The sequence below is a fragment of the Microtus oregoni genome, unplaced genomic scaffold (assembly GCF_018167655.1).
Source record: "Microtus oregoni isolate MIOR12 unplaced genomic scaffold, Mior012 000022F_ref0000154, whole genome shotgun sequence".
In the NCBI taxonomy this organism is placed as follows: Eukaryota; Metazoa; Chordata; class Mammalia; order Rodentia; family Cricetidae; genus Microtus; species Microtus oregoni.
The window spans coordinates 13,672,239-13,692,834 of record NW_024543081.1 but is presented as its reverse complement, the minus strand read 5'-3'; the positions used below and the strand labels follow the sequence as shown (position 1 = coordinate 13,692,834).

At 51.0% G+C, this 20,596-nt stretch overlaps 1 protein-coding gene across 1 annotated transcript; it reads right to left on the bottom strand.

The window, feature by feature from the left end:
- Nucleotides 1–5: 5 nt before the first annotated feature.
- Kdelr3 (KDEL endoplasmic reticulum protein retention receptor 3) lies at nt 6–10,848 on the bottom strand. Its single transcript, XM_041671736.1, has 5 exons — nt 10,614–10,848; nt 5,418–5,518; nt 2,189–2,347; nt 1,317–1,569; nt 6–555 (listed from the first exon to the last, which is right to left on the bottom strand). Exons 1-5 carry the CDS (start codon nt 10,702–10,704, stop codon nt 515–517), a joined length of 645 nt encoding a protein of 214 aa, XP_041527670.1. The 5' UTR covers nt 10,705–10,848; the 3' UTR covers nt 6–514.
- Between the last annotated feature and the right edge of the window lie 9,748 nt (nt 10,849–20,596).

Sequence of the window (20,596 nt, the reverse complement as noted above, 5' to 3'; positions counted from 1 at the left end):
GGTGTGAATTTTTTATTACATCAAAACTTAGAAAATATTGGGAGATTGAGTGACTAGGCACCCTAATTAGCACCTCAAACTGGGAGGGAGGGGAGAGTGGGGTTGATGGTAGGTCTTGGCACAAGAATCTGAATCACAGTTGGATGGTTACGGTATCCACCTAGGCAACTGAGATGAGTCTAAGCTGCAGTGTGGAAGCCAGTTGAGTGACAACACATGCACACACCCAGGGTCTTGTTCCACACTGACCTAGGAAGGATCTTTGAATGTATCTGCCTGTTCCTTGGCATGAGCCTTCCTCTAGTCAAAGGAGCAATATTTGGTCATTCGTGGAGGGGGGTATCTTAACTGCTCCTTAATTCACTCGTCATTGTGAGGCCTCATTACATCCGTGGTGATGGTGAGCTGGGAAGTTCGGCCAGTGCTTTGCTCAAATTCACACCAATTGTTTAAGTCATCAAGGAGAACAGTCCAAGTAGTTTGCTCTGGATGCCTTATAGGGTGGCCCATCTCTTCAGACTGGCATAGGTAGGCTTAACTTCTTTCCTTTAAGGACTAGAAGAAAAGGAAGATGAAGTTATAGATCATGCTATACTTAGAAAAGTATTGTTTCATCCCCCTCCTTTTGTGAGTTTCATTAGCCTGTCTATACTACACCATGCCTCTTAAAAGTTGTTTGCGGATCAGGTTACCACAAGTTTCCATTTCAGGTTAGCCATGGGCTCTATGCCCCTTTGGCTCAATTTTGGCTACTGTGCTCCTTCCTTACATAGTTGTACATTTTAGCAATTGGCTTCAATTCATCGCTCCACTCACATAAACTATCTCGTCACCCTCACGACCCTCCCTGCATGGCAATTACTGGGTTGATTGAAGTGACTTTTTTTTTTTTTTTCTCGAGACAGGGTTTCTCTGTGGCTTTGGAGCCTGTCCTGGAACTAGCTCTGTAGACCAGGCTGGTCTCGAACTCAAGAGATCCACCTGCCTCTGCCTCCCGAGTGCTGGGATTAAAGGCGTGCGCCATCATAGCCATTACAGATGCTCTGGTGATGTACTAGCAAACCTCCTCAGCCCTGTGTGAATTTAGTTGGTTTGCGTTTCAAGGTTTAGAACTTTTCAAGGCCCACTTTGGAGCTTATGCATGAGATATTTCCTAACCAGGTTTGTCAAAAGTCCCCAGTTCTCATCTGTACACAAGTATGGTTCCCATTGGTCTGTGCCTTCCCCATCCAAATAAGCTCCGGAAGGGATGAGCCTTGGCCCTGACTCATCAGCTGGAATACCATAGAGTGCATAATGACAGCACCAGTCCCTACCTCTGGTCACATACAAGTAGAAGAAGTCACAGTAAAAGATGGTTTGTACTACTCCAGACACCACGGAGATCTGATCATAGAAATTCTCTGTCTGGTACCGCCAGATCCAGTTGGCTAGATAGAGTGCCCGATACAGTCCCAGGAAGAACAGGTAGTGAGTGGTGATGGTCTCCGCCTCTCCTGTCTTGCTGATCATGAAAAGCTGCGGCAGGATGGCCACTGACTCCAAATAGATGGAGAAGGTCCAGAGGACCTGTCAGAGAAGCAGAGGGCTGTGAGGGTCCTTGCTTTGGAGGACCCATGTGTAGTGAAGTATGCTGGAGAGAAGAGTTTGTCATGGAATCACTTGTTCAGGGTCCCAGTGTAACCCAGGCAGGCTTTGAGTTAACTGCCTCCCACGGAGGGGCTGCAGTGACAGTCATGCTTCACACCAAGTTTAGGAACTCGTGTGGCTTTTTGGTGTTGGGGATAGAACTCAAGGCTGGATGCATGCTGGGCAAGCACTCTACTCAGTGTCCCCAGCCTGAACTTCAGTAGCTGTACCTTTTCCATTGCCTCCTATGGAAATACAAACTCAGGTGTGTAAGGTCTGTTTTACCACAGCGCAAACGTCCACAAAACAGTTTTAATAGACTGCACAGTTGATAAGTAACAATTTAAGCCACAGTGTGTCTGTAAGCATAGGACCTCCAGAGATGCTTGTCTCTCGAAGCTCAGGCCTGCTGAGTTATAGGCAGCCTGGACTGCAACAGAAGCAGGGTTACCACTAGCTTACCGTGGAACCTCTGACTCAGCCGATGTGCCCCTTGCCTGGGAATGGGGGTGAGTGGTGTAGGCAGGCCCAGACGGCTGGGCCTTGGGGTCAGACTCACCTCCATTGGTGCATTACTGTAGTTCACCAGAAAGGAAAGGCCGATCACTGGGACCAGGAGGAACTCCAGCCGGAACGTGTCATTCTCCATGTCAAATGTTTTCCGGAACTTCCAATAGATCATGTACACAGTGACATAGGCACAGAGGAGGAAAACAACCTAGGGAGACATGGACATCATTTCTTAATGGTCATAATAAGCTATGATCTCTGTAACCCGGAGGGCCAATATGCTATGGTCCCCTAACATGTGTGAGAGAGAGAGATGTGTGTGTGTGAGAGGGGGGGGAGCGTTTTCTGGGGCCCCTGGCCTTGTGAGCTGGAGGATTGCATTAGTCACAATGGCTTCTCTGATGCCATCCCCAGGATCTCTTCTGTAGGTCTCGACAGTCTTGGAATTTGCGTTTCTAACAACTTCCTGGTGGTGCTACTGTGCTCACTGGCACTAGATTACACTGGCACAGAGAATGCAATCACTTAAACGTCACTAGAATGGCATGCTGTCACCACAACCTGTAGCATGGGATCAGATCACATGCTCTGTGAAGACGTGTGAGTCCATCTGCCCTACAAGAGGATTCATGGGCAGGCCTTTCCTCTGAATGCTCCAGCTAAGATTAGTGAGGGAGGGAAAATGATGGCCATCTCTCCATTACATTCCAGACTAGACGCTTCATCCTGCCACACAAGGCTGGGTCTGCAGAGGAATGAACTAAGCGGACAATGATTCTAAGTACAGGGTACAGACCCAGATTCACACAGTTCAAATGCTTCACAGGTGACAACATCCCCCTACTAGTGATGAGCCCAAAGGATGTCCCTGAGTCAGAGGATTCCCTTTGGTGTGCCAGAACATCTCTTGGAATCTTCACAGTCACCCTGCAAGACAGAGATAAGACATTCCCACCCCACCCGTGAGCAGGCAGAACTAGGGCTTCAGATAACACACTCAACCAAAATGGGATTTCCAGAGTAGGTAGGAATCCCGGGGTAGAATTCTCAGGCTTTGGGTTTTTTGTTTTGTTTGTTTGTTTGAGACAGGGTTTCTTTGTGTAACAGCTCTGGCTATCCTGGAACTTGCTTTGTAGACCAGGCTGGCCTAGAACTCATAGAAATCTGCCTGCCTCTGACCCAGAGTGCTGGGATTAAAAGTGTGCACCACCACACCCAGCTATTCGTTTTGTCTTTTGAAAGTCGTGTGTGTGTGTGTGTGTGTGTGTGTTGGCACAAATACATGCTGAGGTGTGCATATAGATGTCAAAGGATAATATGCGGCAATTAGTTCTCTCCTACCATATGGGTTCTGGGGATCCAGCTCAGATCATCAGACTTAATGGCAGGCATCTTTATTCATTGCACCTTTTTACACTCAGACTAGAACTCACCATCCTCCATCTCAGTCACTTGAGATTCTATTTAAAAAGCTTTCTCTAGCTGGGTGACAGTATCACACACCTTTAATCCCAGCACTCGGTAGGCAGAGACAGGTGATCTCTGTGAGTTCGAGGCCAGCCTGGTCTACAGAGCTAGTTACACAGAGAAACCCTGTCTCAAAAAACCAAAAAAAAAAAAAAAAAAAAAAAAGAAAAATAAACCAACCTAAATCAAGCCAGGCACGGTCGTCTGCTCCTGTGATTGCAGTACTTAGAAGGCTGGTGGATTTCTGTGAGTTCCAGGCCCCCAAGGCTACACAGTAGGACCATCTTATTTAAAAAAAAACAAAAACAAAAAACCTTACCTAGCTGTCAGATACCTTCCTGTGCCACCAATCCCCATCTGCCTTAGGAGCCACAGTACACACTTTGTTTTGTAACCATGTAACTGAGGATAGATGTGTGCATGACTAGTCAGCCACACAACCCTACCGACCCACTGCCAAATAAAAAGGTGAGGCCCTTTGTTTACAACTAGGAATTTCAAGATGGCAACTGCAGAGGCTAAGCAGTGTGATGCGCTGCTGAACAACTGTCTAGTTTACATACCCTCGAGTCCTGGCCACACTACGGACGGCAGAGCAAGGAGTTAAAAAGGAGCCTAGGAATCCGTGGGGCTGCCAAGCCCGCCACGGATGCTCACATCCAGATGTTAGGTAATAGGAGCGGTACATCTCTAGCTTTGCCCAAGTCACCCACACTGTTGCCTGCGCGCAGCTGCAGCCCACTTGGCTGACGAGCAATCTGTTCTTACCTCTGATGTATGTGCCTCAGAGCCAGGAGGGCTGGTGAGAATCTTCATCCCCAAAGCACGCAACACTCCATGGCAAAGAGATGAGGCATGGCAGAGGAAGTGAGAAAATGGCCTCACTTGCAAACCACAGCACCGTGGAAGCCTTTGGTTCCTGTAACTGACTTGAGCCCTTGGCATTCCTTGCCCAGTACCCCCCTGGCCCCTCTCCCTACAGCAATCCCACGGGGTTCCCATTGCCTCAGCCTCATAACGCTTCTCTGAAGAGGCCAGCTTGTTCCTGCCTCTAGGGGCCTTTGCCCTGGCTATTGTGTTTTGTTGGGTGCTAGTCAACTAATCTCAAGGTTAATCTCTCGTCACCTCGGTTTACTCCTTAGCTCCAGCGCACACTCTCTGAGGTAGCTACCCAGCCATCCTCTATCAGATAACTCTTCACAACTTTTTAAAAAGAAAACATCAATTAATGTAAGATTTTAATACTTTGCTTAGCCCTATCCCTAACCAGTGTTCTCATTTGCCTATGGCGTTCCCCTCAGGATCCATGAGCCTTGAATGTCCCCAAGAGTCTGGCACAGAAGAGGCAGAACATGCTTGTGGCCAAATCAAGTCACCAAATGTCCAGAATCCAATAAACAAACGTCTGATTTATTTGTTTAACCATTCTGTGTTACGGCTAGTTTTAGGGAATGTGTGTGTGTGTGGGGGGGGGGGAATCTTTTGAGACACTGTCTAGCCTGTGTAGCCCTGGAACAAGGTATGTAGACCAGGCTGGCCTTGAACTTGCAGCAAACCCTCCTGCCTCCTTGCTTCCCCAGTGCTGATATTACAAGAGTGTGTCATGATAACGTGCCTCACATTTAAATTTGCGACCTCGATGACCTTCACAGTCACCCCTCTGAGCTAAGTGCAAGGACTACCTTGGCCCTGAGGAGACAGTACTGAGAGACCCATCCCTGAAAGGCCCTGGGCAGCAAGGCAGGTGCGATGGTTTCAGCCCTGGCCTGAAACTTCCCAGTGCTCCCGCAACCCAGCGTGAGCGCTCTCACCTTCATCACTGTGTTGTAGACGGAGATGAAGTTGGAGAAGAGGTCCAGGTACCTGGTGGTGAAAACCAGAGCGAACAGGATCTGGCTCTTCCCAGAGATGCCTGTGCAGGGCGAGCAAGAGACCGTGAGAAGACAGGATCAGGGTGGTGGCCCAGGCGCCAGGTACGGCTGTCCCTGCCCAGCTCTAAGTCACTGGAGTCCCTGTGCCTCTGTTGAGCTGTGCTCTGTCTCCAAATAAAGATTCGAACACTACGTTCCCAGTCACCCTGCGTGCGCCACCTTGGTGCTTCTCAGTGGAGGACGCGGGTGTAGTGTGAGTCGCCTGGGTGGGGGTGTTGAGGCTGTTCTGTGTGCCACCCCCAGAGCTCCAGTGACAACCCCAGAGCTCCATCCTGGGAGAACAAGGCACTGACTCCAGGTGCTGATTCACCAGGGAGACAAGCAGGCAGATGAAGGCGCGGGCCAGCAGCACTCTCTTTTCCAAAATGCACAAATTTGTAAAGCCCTTTTCCTACTCACAAAGGTCATGCCTATTTTTACTCATTATAATACGAAAATGAGGGGTGCAACTCAGTGAGGGAGCCCTTGCCAAGCATGTGCAAGGCCCTGGGTTCAGTCCCAACACTGCAGTTAGTAAATAATCAACACTAAATGGTACGTGCAAAAGTAAGGAAGCCCGAGAGCACGGACCTCAGCTCACTGTGTGCGCTTGCGCATGACCTAGGTGCATGGAGTCACAGACCCTGGGCCACGGCTCACTGTCTGTGTCTGCGCATGAACCAGATGCAGGGACTCACGGACCTCGGGCCACGGCTCACTGTGTGTGCCTGAGTGCCTGCGCATGACCCAGGTGCATGGAGTCGTCACAAACGGTGTCTTATTTTCCACTTTTATTTCTTTTTTTCTTTCCCTCTTTTGAGACGGGGTCTTGCTGTATGGTCCTGAATGGCCTGGAGCTTGCTGTCTAGAATAGGCTGGCTTGCAGGTGTGGTGGCGCTTGCCTTTAACCCCTTTTGAGTTCAAGGTCAGCCAGGGCTACGTGGCTGAAACCATATCTCGAAATTAACTAATTAATTAATTAGTCAAAAAAGAAAAGGCTGGCTTCAAGCTTTTAGCACCTCTCCCTGCCTCTGCTCTTCAGTGCTGCAGCTACAGGCGTGTACCACCACTATGCCCAGCTCCACGGTCTGTCTGTCTGCCTTTTAAAAAAGGAATTATTTGCCAGGTGGTGGTGGTGCACTCCTTTCATCCCAGTACTCAGGAGGCAGGGCAGGTGGATCTCTGTGAGTTCAAGGCCAGCCTGGTCTACAAGAGCTAGTTCCAGGACAGGCTCCAAAAAGCTACAGAGAAACCCTGTCTCGAAAAACGAAGAAGAAGAAGAAGAAGAAGAAGAAGAAGAAGAAGAAGAAGAAGAAGAAGGAAGAAGAAGAAAGAAGAAGAAGAAAGAAGAAGAAGAAGAAGAAGAAGAAGAAGAAAGAAGAAGAAGAAGAAGAAGAATGGGGTTCAGCTCCCAGCCCTCCACAAAGTGGCTCACAACTGCCTATAACTCTAGGCAGGAGATCTGCTGCCCTCTTCTGACCTCCACTGTCAATGCAAGCACGTGGTACATATACATAGGCTCAGGTACACACATATACAATAAAAAGAACAAATAAATATAATAAAATACTATTTCTTTTGCACACACACACAGACTCACACACAACACTAGGGACCCTCCACATCTGAACCCTCCTCTCCTCTCAGTTTTGGCCTGTACATTCGTTCACCTGTCTCCTCCATTTTTTCAGGACAATCCCACGAGGACCCCAAAGTCAGCTTAACACAAAGCTCTCTCCCCTCATCCTCCTCCACCCCTTCTTGGTAAACAGCCCTCCAACCCTTAGCTCTCAAGCCCCAGAACTCACAGCGACCCTTGGGCCTCCCTCCCTTCCTCTCCTCTCCAGCTCCCTCTCTCACATCCCTTCAGCATCCCTTAGCCTACTCCCCTTTGCTCTGCAGCTCTGACAGCCAACTATGTCACTTCAGGGCCTCGTGGATTGGTCTCTTAGAATCTTTCATTGCTGGCCACTAGTCCTCCATTTCCAGTCTCCATCCAGAAACCCAAGAACTACTGTATGTATGTATGTATGTATGTATTTGGGTTTTCCGAGACATGGTTTCTCTGTGTAACAGTCCTAGCTTACTCGCTCTGTAGACCAGGTTGGCCTGGAACTCCCAGAGATCTGCCAACCTCTGTCTCCCGAGTGCTGAGATTAAAGGTGTGCACCACCTCCGCCTGGCTTCAAGGGTTATTTTAAAATAAATTTCTGCTTAAAGTGTGTAACTGGCTTCCAAATGTCCTTAAAAGACACAAAACCTTATCCCAGTTGCAGCCTGGGCCACCCTCTGCCCTGGCTCTTGTCACGGTCGGTCCAGTCTATCAATATGTCTAGATTATATTGCAAGTGAGCAGAATGTCTGGGCAGTGTGACCCACGTAGTGTCTTTTCTTTCCTATGTCCACACCGCCTACCTAGCACTTCTGGTGGGGCTGACAGTCCTGGGACAGAGTCACCTTCTGTTTGTTTTGTTTTTCGAGACAGGGTTTCTCTGTGCAGTCATGGCTGTCCTGGAACTTGCTCTGTAGACCAGGCTGTCCTTAAACTCACAGAGATCTGCCTACTTCTGAATGCTGGGATTAAAGGAGTCTGTCACCACCACCCAGCCATGGTGACATTTTCTTTTATGTTTTTTATTATTTTATTTTCTGGGTTTTTTACATGTTTTATTGATATTTATTGAGCTCTGCATTTTTCTCTGCTCCCCTCCCTGCCTCTCCCCTCCCCCCTTCAACCCTCCCCTAAGGTCCCCATGCTCCCAAATTACTCAGAGAAATGCAAAGCAAAACAACTCTGAGATTCCATCTTACACCTGTAAGAATGGCCAAGATCAAAAACACTGATGACAATTTATGCTGGAGAGATTGTGGGGAAAAGGGAACACTTCTGCATTGCTGGTGGGTATGCAAGCTGGTACAACCCCTTTGGATGTAAATGTGGTGATTTCTCAGAAAATTAGGAAACAACCTTCCTCAAGACCCAGTAATACTACTTTTGGGTATCTCTCCAAAGGATGCTCAACCGTGCTACAAGGACACATGCTCAACTATGTTCATAGCAGCTTTGTTTGTCATAGGCAGAACCTGGAAACAACCTAAATGTTCTTTAACCAAAGAATGGATAAGGAAAATGTGGAACATTTACACAATGGAGCACTACACAGTAGAAAAAAAATAACAACAGCTTGAAATGGATGGAGCTAGAAAACATCATTTTGAGTGAGGTAACCCAGACCCAGAAAGACAAATATCATATGTATTCACTCATAAGTGGTTTTTAAACATAAAGCAAAGAAAACCAGCCTACAAATCTCAATCCCAGAGAACCTAGACAACAATGAAGACCCTAAGAGAGGCATACATGAATCTAACCTACATGGGAAGTAGAAAAAGACAAGAGTTACTGAGTAAATTGGGAGCATGGGGACCACTGGAGAGGGTTGAAAGGGAGAGGAGAGGTAGGGAGGGGAGCAGGAAAAAAGCGTAGAGCTCAATAAAATCAATTAAAAAATAAAATTATTTTAAAAACCTAAAAACAAAAAACCCAAAACAAAACAACAAAAACACTGATTTCCACAAACACCATCCCCATCCAGAGCCCAGAAGAAAAAGGGACACTGTGAGTCTGAGCCTGTCTCTAAAGGGTTAACCAGTCAGAGCACCCTCCTGTCCTTCTGACTGATGGGAAAACAGAGACCCCAGGTTACACAAGAGACCCCAGACTACATAACACAGCAAGACAGTGGCTAGTGTCTCCAGCACTCCGGCCTGGCACCGGCTGCCATTTTTCTTTTGCCACAGCATTTACTAAGGTTAAGGAGCCACACCACTTACTGACTTGACCTCACTGGTCCTTTTTGCTGGTCTTGCAGTAGGCCAGCAACCCACGGCAGGGCAGTGGGGTTTCAGAGCACAGTGCTCAGGAGGGTAGCAGCCCCCACCCCTCTTCCTGCCCCTGGCATTCTCTGAAGCACGGCACAGGTCCAAGTGGACTTCCCTTTTGGGCCTCCAGTCCCCAGGTGCCCTGAGCCAGACCCTGAAGGACTATGAATGACACTCGGGGGATGCCAAACCCCAGAACTTCCAGTTCAGTGCAGAGCCACTGGACCCCAAATGTGCCCGAATCCTTAGCAGCCCAGTCCCTCTCCTATCCAGTCTCCCTGGTGACATCTAGAATGCTTTCAACCCCCATCCCCCGCTTCTGGAGAGACCTGCTGCTCCTCTCGCTCTGCTTCAAAACCTTTCATGGCTTTCTCAGTCTTGGATCCCAAGCATAATTGGTAAAGCCGTTCACCTCCGGACTACCCTACCTTCTGGATCTTCCCCCCACCCCCGACCCCCGTGTGTATCCTTCCCAGGATCCGCCCTATGCCCTGTGGCTTCTATGTATTTGTACTAGCGTTCTCAACTCTGTTCTCTGCTTCTGGGCACACACCCTGCCCATCCCCTTCCTCCACGTAGCGCTCAGCTGTTCTCTGCTTCCCCAGCTCTGGTGGAGTCTGAGCTCACCCCAAAGCCCCTGTCTGCATTCCTAATACATGCAGGGGCTCTAAGGACAAAGAAGGCTGAAAGACAGAGGGCAGCTTTTCACTGCACAAGTGGGACTGCAATCATCAACCAGCCTGGAAACTTCTCCCAACCCCAGTAAGGCAGCAAGGCAGCCAGACCTCTGGCCAAACAGGAAGCCCCTCCAATAGCTCCCATCTCCACTCAGGGCCAGCTCCACATCCCCGCGCCAGGCTGGTGTCACTAGCATGCAGGAAACGGAAGGTCCTTCTTGGGGAGTCAAAGGCAAAGGAAAGACACCACCACTAGGGTACTTTCTAAATATACGCTCTTCTCTCCTAGTGAGGGGAGGGTCTGCTCCCCTCCCCCCAGTCTTTGTCCAGTACCGGTGACATCGCCACCTTGGGGTGAAGGATGGGGCGAGGAAGGCGCGGTAGTAGTATCCGTGGAAGCGAAAGTCACGCTCTCACATAATCCCCCGGATCCTCTGATGTGGAACAACTTCACCAAAGTTTTTGGATGCGCGCGCGGTTCACTCAGAGCCCGAGTTCCCACCCTGGTCCCTTCCCGCCCCGCCCGGGCGCCGCTCACCGGCGCAGCTCTTGGACCTCCAGATCTTGACCAGGAGCAGGAACATGGCAAGGAGGTGGCTCAGGTCTCCGAGGATTCGAAACACGTTCATGGTCCCGCCCGCCGCTTCCCGCGCCGCGTCGAGCGGGGAACTTCCAGGGAACTTTTCGGAGCGCCGGGCGCTGCCACGTCCCCGTCCCCGCGCCTCGCGGTGTCCCAGGCCGGTGCCGCGCCTCCCCGCGCGCGCTCCCGCCGCGCACTCTCAGCCGCACGGTGACGTGGCGGGGCGGCCAGGAGCCGGAGAGGAGTCAGGAAGCGGAGCTTCCCACGTCCCCACGCCGATGGGCGGGACGATTCGCACAGCGGCTGCTGGCCTACGCCCTCTCTGGACCTGCATTCGCACCCAGGGGTCCCGCTCATCCCCAGAAGGCACAGTCATAGGCAGGCACTTGGCTAAAAACTGAGTCCCGACTGCCAAAGCTCTGCTGGGGCCTGGGAGGTGGAAACAGGCTCTGGGCCGACCCCTGTCAACCTCCTGGGTTGGAACTCATGAGAAGTGGGGCCCCTCTCACCTGTTAATCTGGATAGCTCTGGGCTAACATTGTTGATGGTTTGGGGTGTGGAGACATGCTGTCCCGGGCTCCTTTCTTTGGGTCTCGGTATTGACCTTACACTAGAGCTGCTGAGAGTGTGAAAGAAGCTAAGTGCGCTGGATCCCACGCCTTCATTTCTTTTCCCCTCTTCTTCATGTGAGAAGACGCTAGGAAACATTTCGCTGACCAGGAAAAACTCCAAATGTCAGAGAGGCGGGCAGGATAGAGTGGGAAGAACCATCGATGGGCTTGAGGCCTCCCACTATGTGGGTTCTTGAGCAGGGCAGCCACCCTCTAAACCTGTGGACAGGGGACAGATGAACCAAGGGCCTGACTGTCTTCTCCTTGGTCCCAGCACCCTTCCCACTTACCGAAGCTCCACATCTCTCCTCTTCCCACCCGCACTGCTTGCAAGAGAGGCTTTGGCAGGAGGAAGATCTGTCACTACCATGTTCACCAACTCTTTCCATGCTCCCCTCCCCAATGCCTTCACCATCACTCGCAGCCAGCACAAAGCTGTACTGGGAGACTTGGCGTGTGACCCCGAGGAACAGTATCATGGACACGGTCTGAGGGAATGCAGCATGTAGGACCCTGGATAGGCTTGTTGTGAATCTACAGGTAAGAACACACACATGCACAGACACACGCACACACGCACACACACACAGTAGAACTAGGCTTGTGACTCAGTTGGTAGGGTGTTTGCCTAGAACACCACCATATGAAAAAAAAACCTCACTATATATATATAAAAAAAAAAAAACCTGGGGCTGGAGAAATGGCTCAGAGGTTAAGAGCATTGCCTGCTCTTTCAAAGGTCCTGAGTTCAATTCCCAGCAACCACATGGTGGCTCACCACCATCTGTAATGGGGTCTGGTGCCCTCTTCTGGTCTGCAGGCATACACACAGACAGAATATTGTATACATAACAAATAAATAAATATTTAAAAAAACAAACAAACCTCACCAGGTGGTGGTGGCGCACGCCTTTAATCCCAGAACTTGGAGGCAGAGGCAGGTGGATCTCTGTGAGTTAGAGGCCAGCCTGGTCTACTGAGCAAGTTCCAGGACAGGCTCCAAAGTTACACAGAGAAACCCTGTCTCAAAAAAGCAAATCAAAACAAAATAACAACAACAAAAACTCATATAGGGCTTATTGAGATGGCTCAGCCGGTAAAGTCACTTGATAACTTGCTTGACAAACTGACCTCAGTCACCAGAACCTACGTGCTCACAATGTAAATTAACAAAAAAACAAGACTGGATGTGGCGGTACACCTATAATCCCTGCTTTTGGAGATGGCGGCAAGAAGATCAGGAGTTAAGGTCATATAGTGACTGGGCTAAATGTCTCTCTCTCTCTCTCTCTCTCTCTCTCTCTCTCATTTACTTGCATGCTAGGAATAGCTGAGAAAGGCCCCAAGATGAGACATGTGCATGTCAAAAGCTTTAGGGTCACCATCTGAACAATGTGCCCGGGTAGGCACTGCCATTCTCCTATTAGACAGAATCCTGGGTCCAGAGACGTGAAATCATCTTCCTTCCTTCCTTCCTTCCTTCCTTCCTTTTTCTTTCCTTCCTTCCTTCCTTCCTTCCTTTTTCTTTCCTTCCTTCCTTCCTTCCTTCCTTTTTCTTTCCTTCCTTCCTTCCTTTTTCTTTCCTTCCTTCCTTCCTTCCTTTTTCTTTCTTTCCTTTTTTCTTTCCTTCCTTCTTTCTATCTTTCTTTTTTCTTTTTTTAAAAATATACTTATTTATTTATTTATTATGTATATAATATTCTGTCTGTGTGTATGCCTGCAGGCCAGAATAGGGCACCAGACCCCTTTACAGATAGTTGTGAGCCACCATGTGGTTGCTGGGAATTGAACTCAGGACCTTTGGAAGAGCAGGCAATGCTCTTAACCTCTGAGCCATCTCTCCAGCCCCTCTATCTTTCTTTTTTCTTAGTTAGTTAGTTTGTTTTTGTTTTTCAAGACTGGGTTTCTTTCTCTATGCAGCCCCGGCTGTCCTGGAACTCATTTTGTAGACCAGGCTGGCCCTCAAGCTTAGAGATCCGCCTGCCTCTGCCTTCCAAGTGCTGGAACTAAAGGTGTGTGCCACCACTGCCTGGTTGTGAAATCGTTTCTATTTATCACACAGACATCATGTTAGCCTAGAACTGAGGCTCAGTCCCAGTCTGACTGCCCTGCACTGCTAGTAGCCATGATGGGGCGGGGTGGGGGTTCCAGGCCAGAGCAGTGAGGGAGGGGGTGGTACCCTGTATAGCAAGGACTCCCACCTGACAGGGAGATTTCCCACAATGAAAGCCACAGGGCTTGCACAACTGTGGGAGGGTAGCATACCTATAGGATGCTAGGCCCATCAGCTGTGCTGGGCAGCTCCTGCCTGTTCTGCCTTAGAGCCTGTGGGGCAGGCAATGGAGCCTGAGGTCAGAGAAGTGCGGTGCATGGACCATGGCCCTCTGGGAAGATAAACTGCACTCAGCCCTCTGTTCCCCACTTTTACCCAGCCTTGCCAGGATGCTTTCCCTAAGTGGATGCCCAGAGAGGGCAGTGGCCATTTAAATCCCTCAGGTGAGGCTATCCAACATGCTGGCATCTTCCAGTGCTCACCTCCTGCCCAAGCCAAAGAGAAGCTTAGGCAACACATCTGCCCTCCTGGGAAGCAACCCAACTGTCAGTGGGGCCTGGGGACTGGGCTGGGGCTGAGTCTTCCACTTCCTGTAATTCCTCCCAGGAGACCTTGGCCAAGGAGACTGGTCCAGGCCAGGAGGCCTGAGAAGTGACCACTGTAGTGGGAAAAGGGAAAGGACTGAGGCTGGGGAGCTGCAGGGCCTTGTGCTGGGCCTGCCACGACAGTGGTGAGCCTTCGCATGCCTCTGCTCTGGGCTTCAGCTTGCCCGTCTGTTAGATGGGTCTTCCTGAGGCTCCTGAGAAATGAATGCTAAGTCTGAATTTTACAGATGGGGAAATGGATGGTCTAGCTGTCTGTGCCCACAGCCTGCATCAGTACCCTTTCCCCAGGGCTCTGTCACTCTGTGTTAGTCATCAGCTCACCGCACCCACCCCATCTCCAAGGCGGAACATCTGTTAGAGCACCGCAGAAATCAGGTGCGGTATGTCCTACCTGTAATCCCAGCTTTTGGGAGACTGAGGCAGGAGGATTGCCTTGAGTGCAAATCCCAATAGTTAGTTAAAAACGCATTGCTCCAGCCTATTCCCTGCCTCCAACCACCCGGGGCCATCACCATTCCCCATCAGTCCCTGACACAGGTGGATGTGAGCGAGTGCCTCATCCTCTGTGCTTCGATTTTTACCACCCCCCCTCCAAATGTGCTTGCTAAGGTGAAGCCACGAGGGAAATTTCCCTCAGCTCAAAGGTTGAGGAGTGTTCCTTCTCATTATCAAGGAAGCTTGTATGTTCAAAGTCAAGTTGTGGGAGAGAGAATGAGGGTCACTAGATTTTAGAAAATGATATGCACGCATAATTGCATAATAATGTTTTTTTTTCCATACTGATTGTAGCGCTTTATGATATTTCACCATTGTGCTGAATGTCTTGCAGAGTGTGGGCTGGCTCCCCAGCAGAGGCCCACAAGGCAGGGAGAACCTGTTCTGGGGGTTCCTAGACCCCCGTGACACCTTCTGAAACAGCCAGCCAGAGTTGGCTCCCAGCTGCCTTTCTCTCCCTGTAGCTGGGCCCCAGGTGTCCCAAAAGTTCCACCCCTGGCAGGTGATGGCATTTTACAGATGAGGCAGCCAAGGTTGTGAAACCTCCCTTCCACTTCTAGTGCCAAGTATATTTATTGAAGACCAGCTGTGTGCCAGGCGCCCTGAGGACTGAAAATAAAGATCGATACAGTCTGCAGGATTTCTCTGGGTATCCAGCGGGGAGGAAGGGACTAGTCACAAACAGTGTAGGACCCTGGGGATGAAGTCAGAAGCCTCCTGCTCACGAAAGGAAAGTTGCAAGCAGGATTGGAATTAAGGAAAGTGTCAAGGCAAGTGGGTTTTGAGTAGTTTGCCTCAAGAACAAAAAAAAAAAAAAAAAACCTGGAGATAGGGTTCCAGAGAGTAAAGATGTGCCTAGGGACAAGAAGATAGGCTGTGGCCCACTGTCCCCGTGCGTGTCTGCATTGCTCTTTAAAGGAGGTCCGCAAAGGGAAGCTGAAATAGAGGAACTTCAGCCTAGGGAGATGAGCTGGGAGTCTCCGGTTGTATCAGCCTGGGAGCAACCCTTTTGAACTATTGAATCTCTCACGTCCATTACCTGTTTTTTGTTTGTTTTTATTTTGTTGTTGTTTTGTTTTGTTTTTAACTGACTCTGGGGATGGTCATAGGACCAAAGTCAGCCAAGTGTCTAAAGCGCCTTGCAAGGAACAGGTAAAGATCACGTGTCAGTTCCTCGAGTCCCTTCGCAGGAAACCGAGTCCCAAAGAGGGCCCAAAAAGTGGACTCGAGAGGAAACACGGAACCCGTGCAGTCTTAAAGGGTAATTCCCGCTAAACAGCGCTTTCCTGGCACCTTAGATTTCTGCCGCTGGAATTGCTCGGAATTGACCGTGCGGGGGTGATGTGGGTTGTACGCTGTGTTTCTGAGGTGTGTGCACTACGCTTGGAGAGTTACTCTAGGGACAGGTGTCGTTTTCTGAGACCCCCAAACGCCGTGGTCCGCGTGGCTGCTCCAGCCTGGTGCCCCGAGTCGTGAGCGGGGCCTGGCCCGGGCGGGGTTCCCACGGCAACGGTAAGCCGCTCCCCGCGTCTCCGGAGTGACAAGGCGCGAGCCAAGACTCGGAGCCTGGATTTCTGGAGCCGACCAGGGAGCGAGGCTGGAGAGAGATCGCTGGCCAAGTGAAGTGGGAAGCGACGCAGCCTTTCGTCCTTGCGCTGGCGTCCCGAGGGCATCTGGCAAACGCCACTCCCACTCACCCTGTCCTCGGTGTGGTCGCCAGCTGCCGCCAGATACCCCGCCTGGGAATTCCTTCCCTGCTTTCCAGGTGGGAAGACGGAGGGCTGGGCTGCGCCCCAGCATCACTAGGTGAAGTGGGCAAAGCCAGGACCTGCACTTGGTGGCCAGCATCCCGATCGAGAACTGTGCAGACAAGTGGAAGAGGAACCAGTTGGAGAGTTGGAGACCAGCCCAGTTAGTAACCTGCTGTGTGGTCTTGAAGTCCCCACTCCTCTCCAGGTCTAGGAGATGGGACATTACCACCAATGTCTCAGAGTAGCTCTCGCCAAGTGTGTGAAATAATCACCAAGTTTAAAAGAAGCTGTCGAACTGCAAAGTACCTTGCACACGCCAAGGGCCATCTTCGTTTCTGTTGTGGTCCTGTCCGTCACTCCAGCCCCAAGGGCAGTCTCTGTGACAGCCAGCTGTACCCTGAAGCTGGGTCTCAGAATCTTCCATGCCTAGAGGTTTCAAGCCTGCAGGTGAGTCCCCCTCTATTGTTTTCTCCCCATGGACAGAGCCCCGGGGCAGTCTCCTGGGATCTAAGACTCTGTGTGTCCCAGGTGTAGAGGGGTTGTATGGGCTTCCGCCTACTCACTCACCTGTCCCCCTCCTCTGTGACTGAACAGATCAAGTTCTCTCTCATTAAGGCTGTCTGAAGCCCAGGACCTGCCCCCTGGACAGAGCCCATTTGGTACCAAATGTCCTTTGTGAGCCACGTGCTGGGCATGTGTTTGGATGGTTGTGTCTGTGAGCATGTGTATCGTGTGTGTGTGTGTGTGTGTGTGTGTGTGTGTGTGTGTAGGGGAAGTATATACAATATACATGGGTGTGTGTCTGTGTGCCTGGCATGGCAGGCCTTCGTGTGTGTGTGTGTGTGTGTGTGTGCAGGGGAAGTATATACAATATACATGGGTGTGTGTCTGTGTGCCTGGCATGGCAGGCCTTCGTGTGTGTGTGTGTGTGTGTGTGTGTGTGTGTGTGTGCGCGCGCACGCACGCGCGCGCACTTTGGGTGGATGTGTGAGTCTGTATATGTGAATGTGTGTATTTATGGCTGTGTGGAGTGTCATGTGGTGTGTGTTGTTCATTCCTGGCATATGTGTTTACCGGGCATCTATGTGTGTCTTTCTGGTGCGGATGCATATCCAGATAGGCTTGTGTGGGCTGTGCTCATGGTGTGCTTGAGCAGATGTGTGGAGCTGCTGGGATCCTAGGTGCTGTGTATATGGGAGTGGTGTGGGGGTGTGCTGAGGGTCTTGGGAGTAGAGGCGGCTCCCTCCCTCCTCTGCTCACCTGGTGACCTTCTTCCCCAGATAAGGACTGTGGTGAGGCCACTGGGCAAGCAAAGGCCACCTCTTGCTCCCTCCACAGACCTGTGGCTGCTCGGGTCTGTGGCCACAGTTGCCACCAGAGGCTACGGTTGGATGGGTGAGCCTGGGGCCAGGGCTCATGTGACACCCCTCACTGCCTGGCCTCCTCCCCTCCCCACAGCAGGAGCAGCAGCAGGAAAGGTTGGCGGAGGGGGGCTATTTTGGGAGCATCTCCTTAGCAACAGCTGCCACTGCCGTCTGTGGCGGTTTTTCTATAGGTGCTAAAATATTCCACCCTGGTGACTGAGTGCTGGGCGGTGGGTGAGGATGGGGATTGAGGGTGGGAGAGACCCCTATGGTCTTCCATCCCAAGGGCTGGCATGCTGGCATGGATGCTGGCCTGCTGGGCCCCCAACAGCCCTTTCCCCACTCTGGACCTCTTCAATTGGAGCTGTCAGGACTGTGGTGCTTTGAGGCAGGCCAGCTGTGTTCTGATCTGGTTTCTCATCTAAACAGCTGGGTGGCCTCAGTTTGCATCATCTGTAGAATAGGCTGGCTAGACTCTCAGAAACATTCTAACCGCCCCCCAACCCTCTGGGATCAGTAATTCTGGTATTTCTAAGTGCACCCCAAGTCCCAACTGTTGCCACCTGTCATCCCCTCCACCCTTCATCCTTCCCAGCTCTCTGCACAGGCTTTTGAGGCTACTGTGGGACCCAGGAGGCCTGAGCAGGCTCCCAGAGTGGGTGGGGTTAGCAAGCTCTCTGCCAACCTGGCAGACCCTTCTATAGAACCTAGGTAGGTGCCGAACCCAGTTCCAGTCCTGGCTTCTGCATTTGCTTATTCCCACTGAGCCAAGGCAGGCCACGTCCTCTCTGTACCCAGGAAGTGAGAGTCCCAAGTCCATGCCTCTGCCTCACAGAGTTGTGAGAGTCAGGAGATAAAATAGGGGCTGCAGCACAATGAATGGACAGATGGACACACTTCGGCAGAACGGCCATTCTTCCGGACAGTTGACCCTGGCACTGAAGCTGTGCGTTCAACACAATGCGGTGCCTCAGTCTCCAGGCTGGAAGCTTACCTGAAGCAGAGAGTTCTTGTAGAGACCTGGAACAGTGCTGGACTGAAGGGAGGAGTCTGGAGCCTGCCCCATCCGTCCCACCCTGTCAAGGCTACCCTGACAAGTCAGGCTTTTATATTGGATGAAAACAAGTCAATTTGCTCACAGGGCTGGAGAAGCCGGTCCATTCCAGACGAGGCCTCTGAAGTTGGTCCCAAAAAGATAAACAACTTACCAAGGAACACACAGGTGCTAACATAAGCCATTCTCTTTTCTTTCCCCAAGACCCTTACACACACACACACACACACACACACACACACACACACACACACACACTGGCAGGCATCCCACCTATCATATCAAACTGGGCATAAGCTACTGGGCCATGCCATGGTCTGTGACAAGGTCTTTCAATCATTCTCAAAACAATTGCTCAAAATGGGGAGGTGTCTTTTTTTTTTTTTTTGGTTTTTCGAGACAGGGTTTTTCTGTGGTTTTGGAGCCTGTCCTGGAACTAGCTCTGTAGACCAGGCTGGTCTTGAACTCAGAGATCCGCCTGCCTCTGCCTCCCAAGTGCTGGGATTAAAGGCGTGCGCCACCACCGCCCAGCATGGGGAGGTGTCTTAATGCTTCCCATTTAACATGGGAGAAAACAAGACCCAGGGTGAAGAGACCACCTGTCCAGGGTCACGTGGGTGTTTATTTGATGGTGGAAGGAGGACTCTATTTCCTGGGGTCCCCGGATCTCTTATTACCTAGCTCCAGCCCTGCAGCCTTCCGGGGACTCAGCATTGCCCTATAGTGCAGCCCAAGTCCATCCAGGGAGCTCCATCCCTCCCTCAGACTTTTGCCTGGTGACCTGGTGAGGGACACAAAGCCTGCAAGAGCAGCTGTGGTAGATCTAGCTACCTCTGATTCTGTGTACCCCTCCTGTCTACCCTTTCTCCTGCACTCACCACTCCCAGGGCAGCCAGCCACCAGGGGAGGAAACTGCAGGTCACTAGATGTCCCTCCCTCCGTCCTGCCCTGACACTTTCAGTTCACACAGAGGTATAGTAGATACCAGGCATCCATCAGCTGCTAAGTGAACACTTATTTTTCTGGAGGGCAGGAGTCAATGCATACACACACACACACACACACACACACACACACACCAGGGAGCATCAGTAGTCCTGGCTATCTGCCTGAGGGCACAGCAGGGTAAGGAGGGAGATTGGCAAAGAGAACAGACACTGTGCACAGCGAAGGTCCACAGTGCTGAGGATGGCACCTGCGGGACAGCCATGAGCACCTGCTGCCAGCACCCACCTACCTTCAATGGCCTGTTAGCGCTCACAGTTTGTGGATAGGTTAAACAGAATCTCACTAAAGGTTATTACAGCTTCTAAGTGCTCCCCAAGCCAGGTTGGTCTGATTTCCAAAGTTATCCAATAAGAACCATACTTGCGCCTGCCTTAAGGGCTGGTAATAGCTGGGTCCCCAGGGCTAGCCAACTGAATGAATGGGTGCTGGATTGCTTGTGTCTTGGGAAGTGGTGCTGAGGCTCTAAAGGCAAAGAAGACTGAGGGGATTTCAGGCAGGAGGAGCACAGGACACAGCCAGAGAGAGGTGTGAAGGCATCTGGTACGTTATGGAATCCGTGGGAATAAGAGGACTTGTGAATATATGGTGTGCTGGAGCCTGACAGCGTACCATACTGAGACAGGGAGAGCCCACAGTGAAGAGATGGTTGTGTGGCCTATGTAGCCGTAGTCTTGTCCTGGAAGGTCTGCTTGGCAGAGGAGGCCAAAGAGGTTGGCTACTCAGTCAGTTCTCCACAAGCTTGTTGTGGCCCCGACTCAGCTCTTCCTTCCTACTCTGGACCTAGTCCTCCATGGCCAGACTCCAGCAGGTTCAGCTGGCTATCTACCTGCAATTGATCCAGACTCCTAAGTAAGGGGTGCTTTCCTCTTACTTTTCCTTAGGAGGCTAGATCAAGGTGGCACATGCTCAGCAAAGTGGCTGGTTGGCTCCCCGGGGACTGGGTGGTGCTTCCAGAGTGTGGGTCCCAGATCTGGGCTCTCTGGAGGTGGTTGGGGGAGGA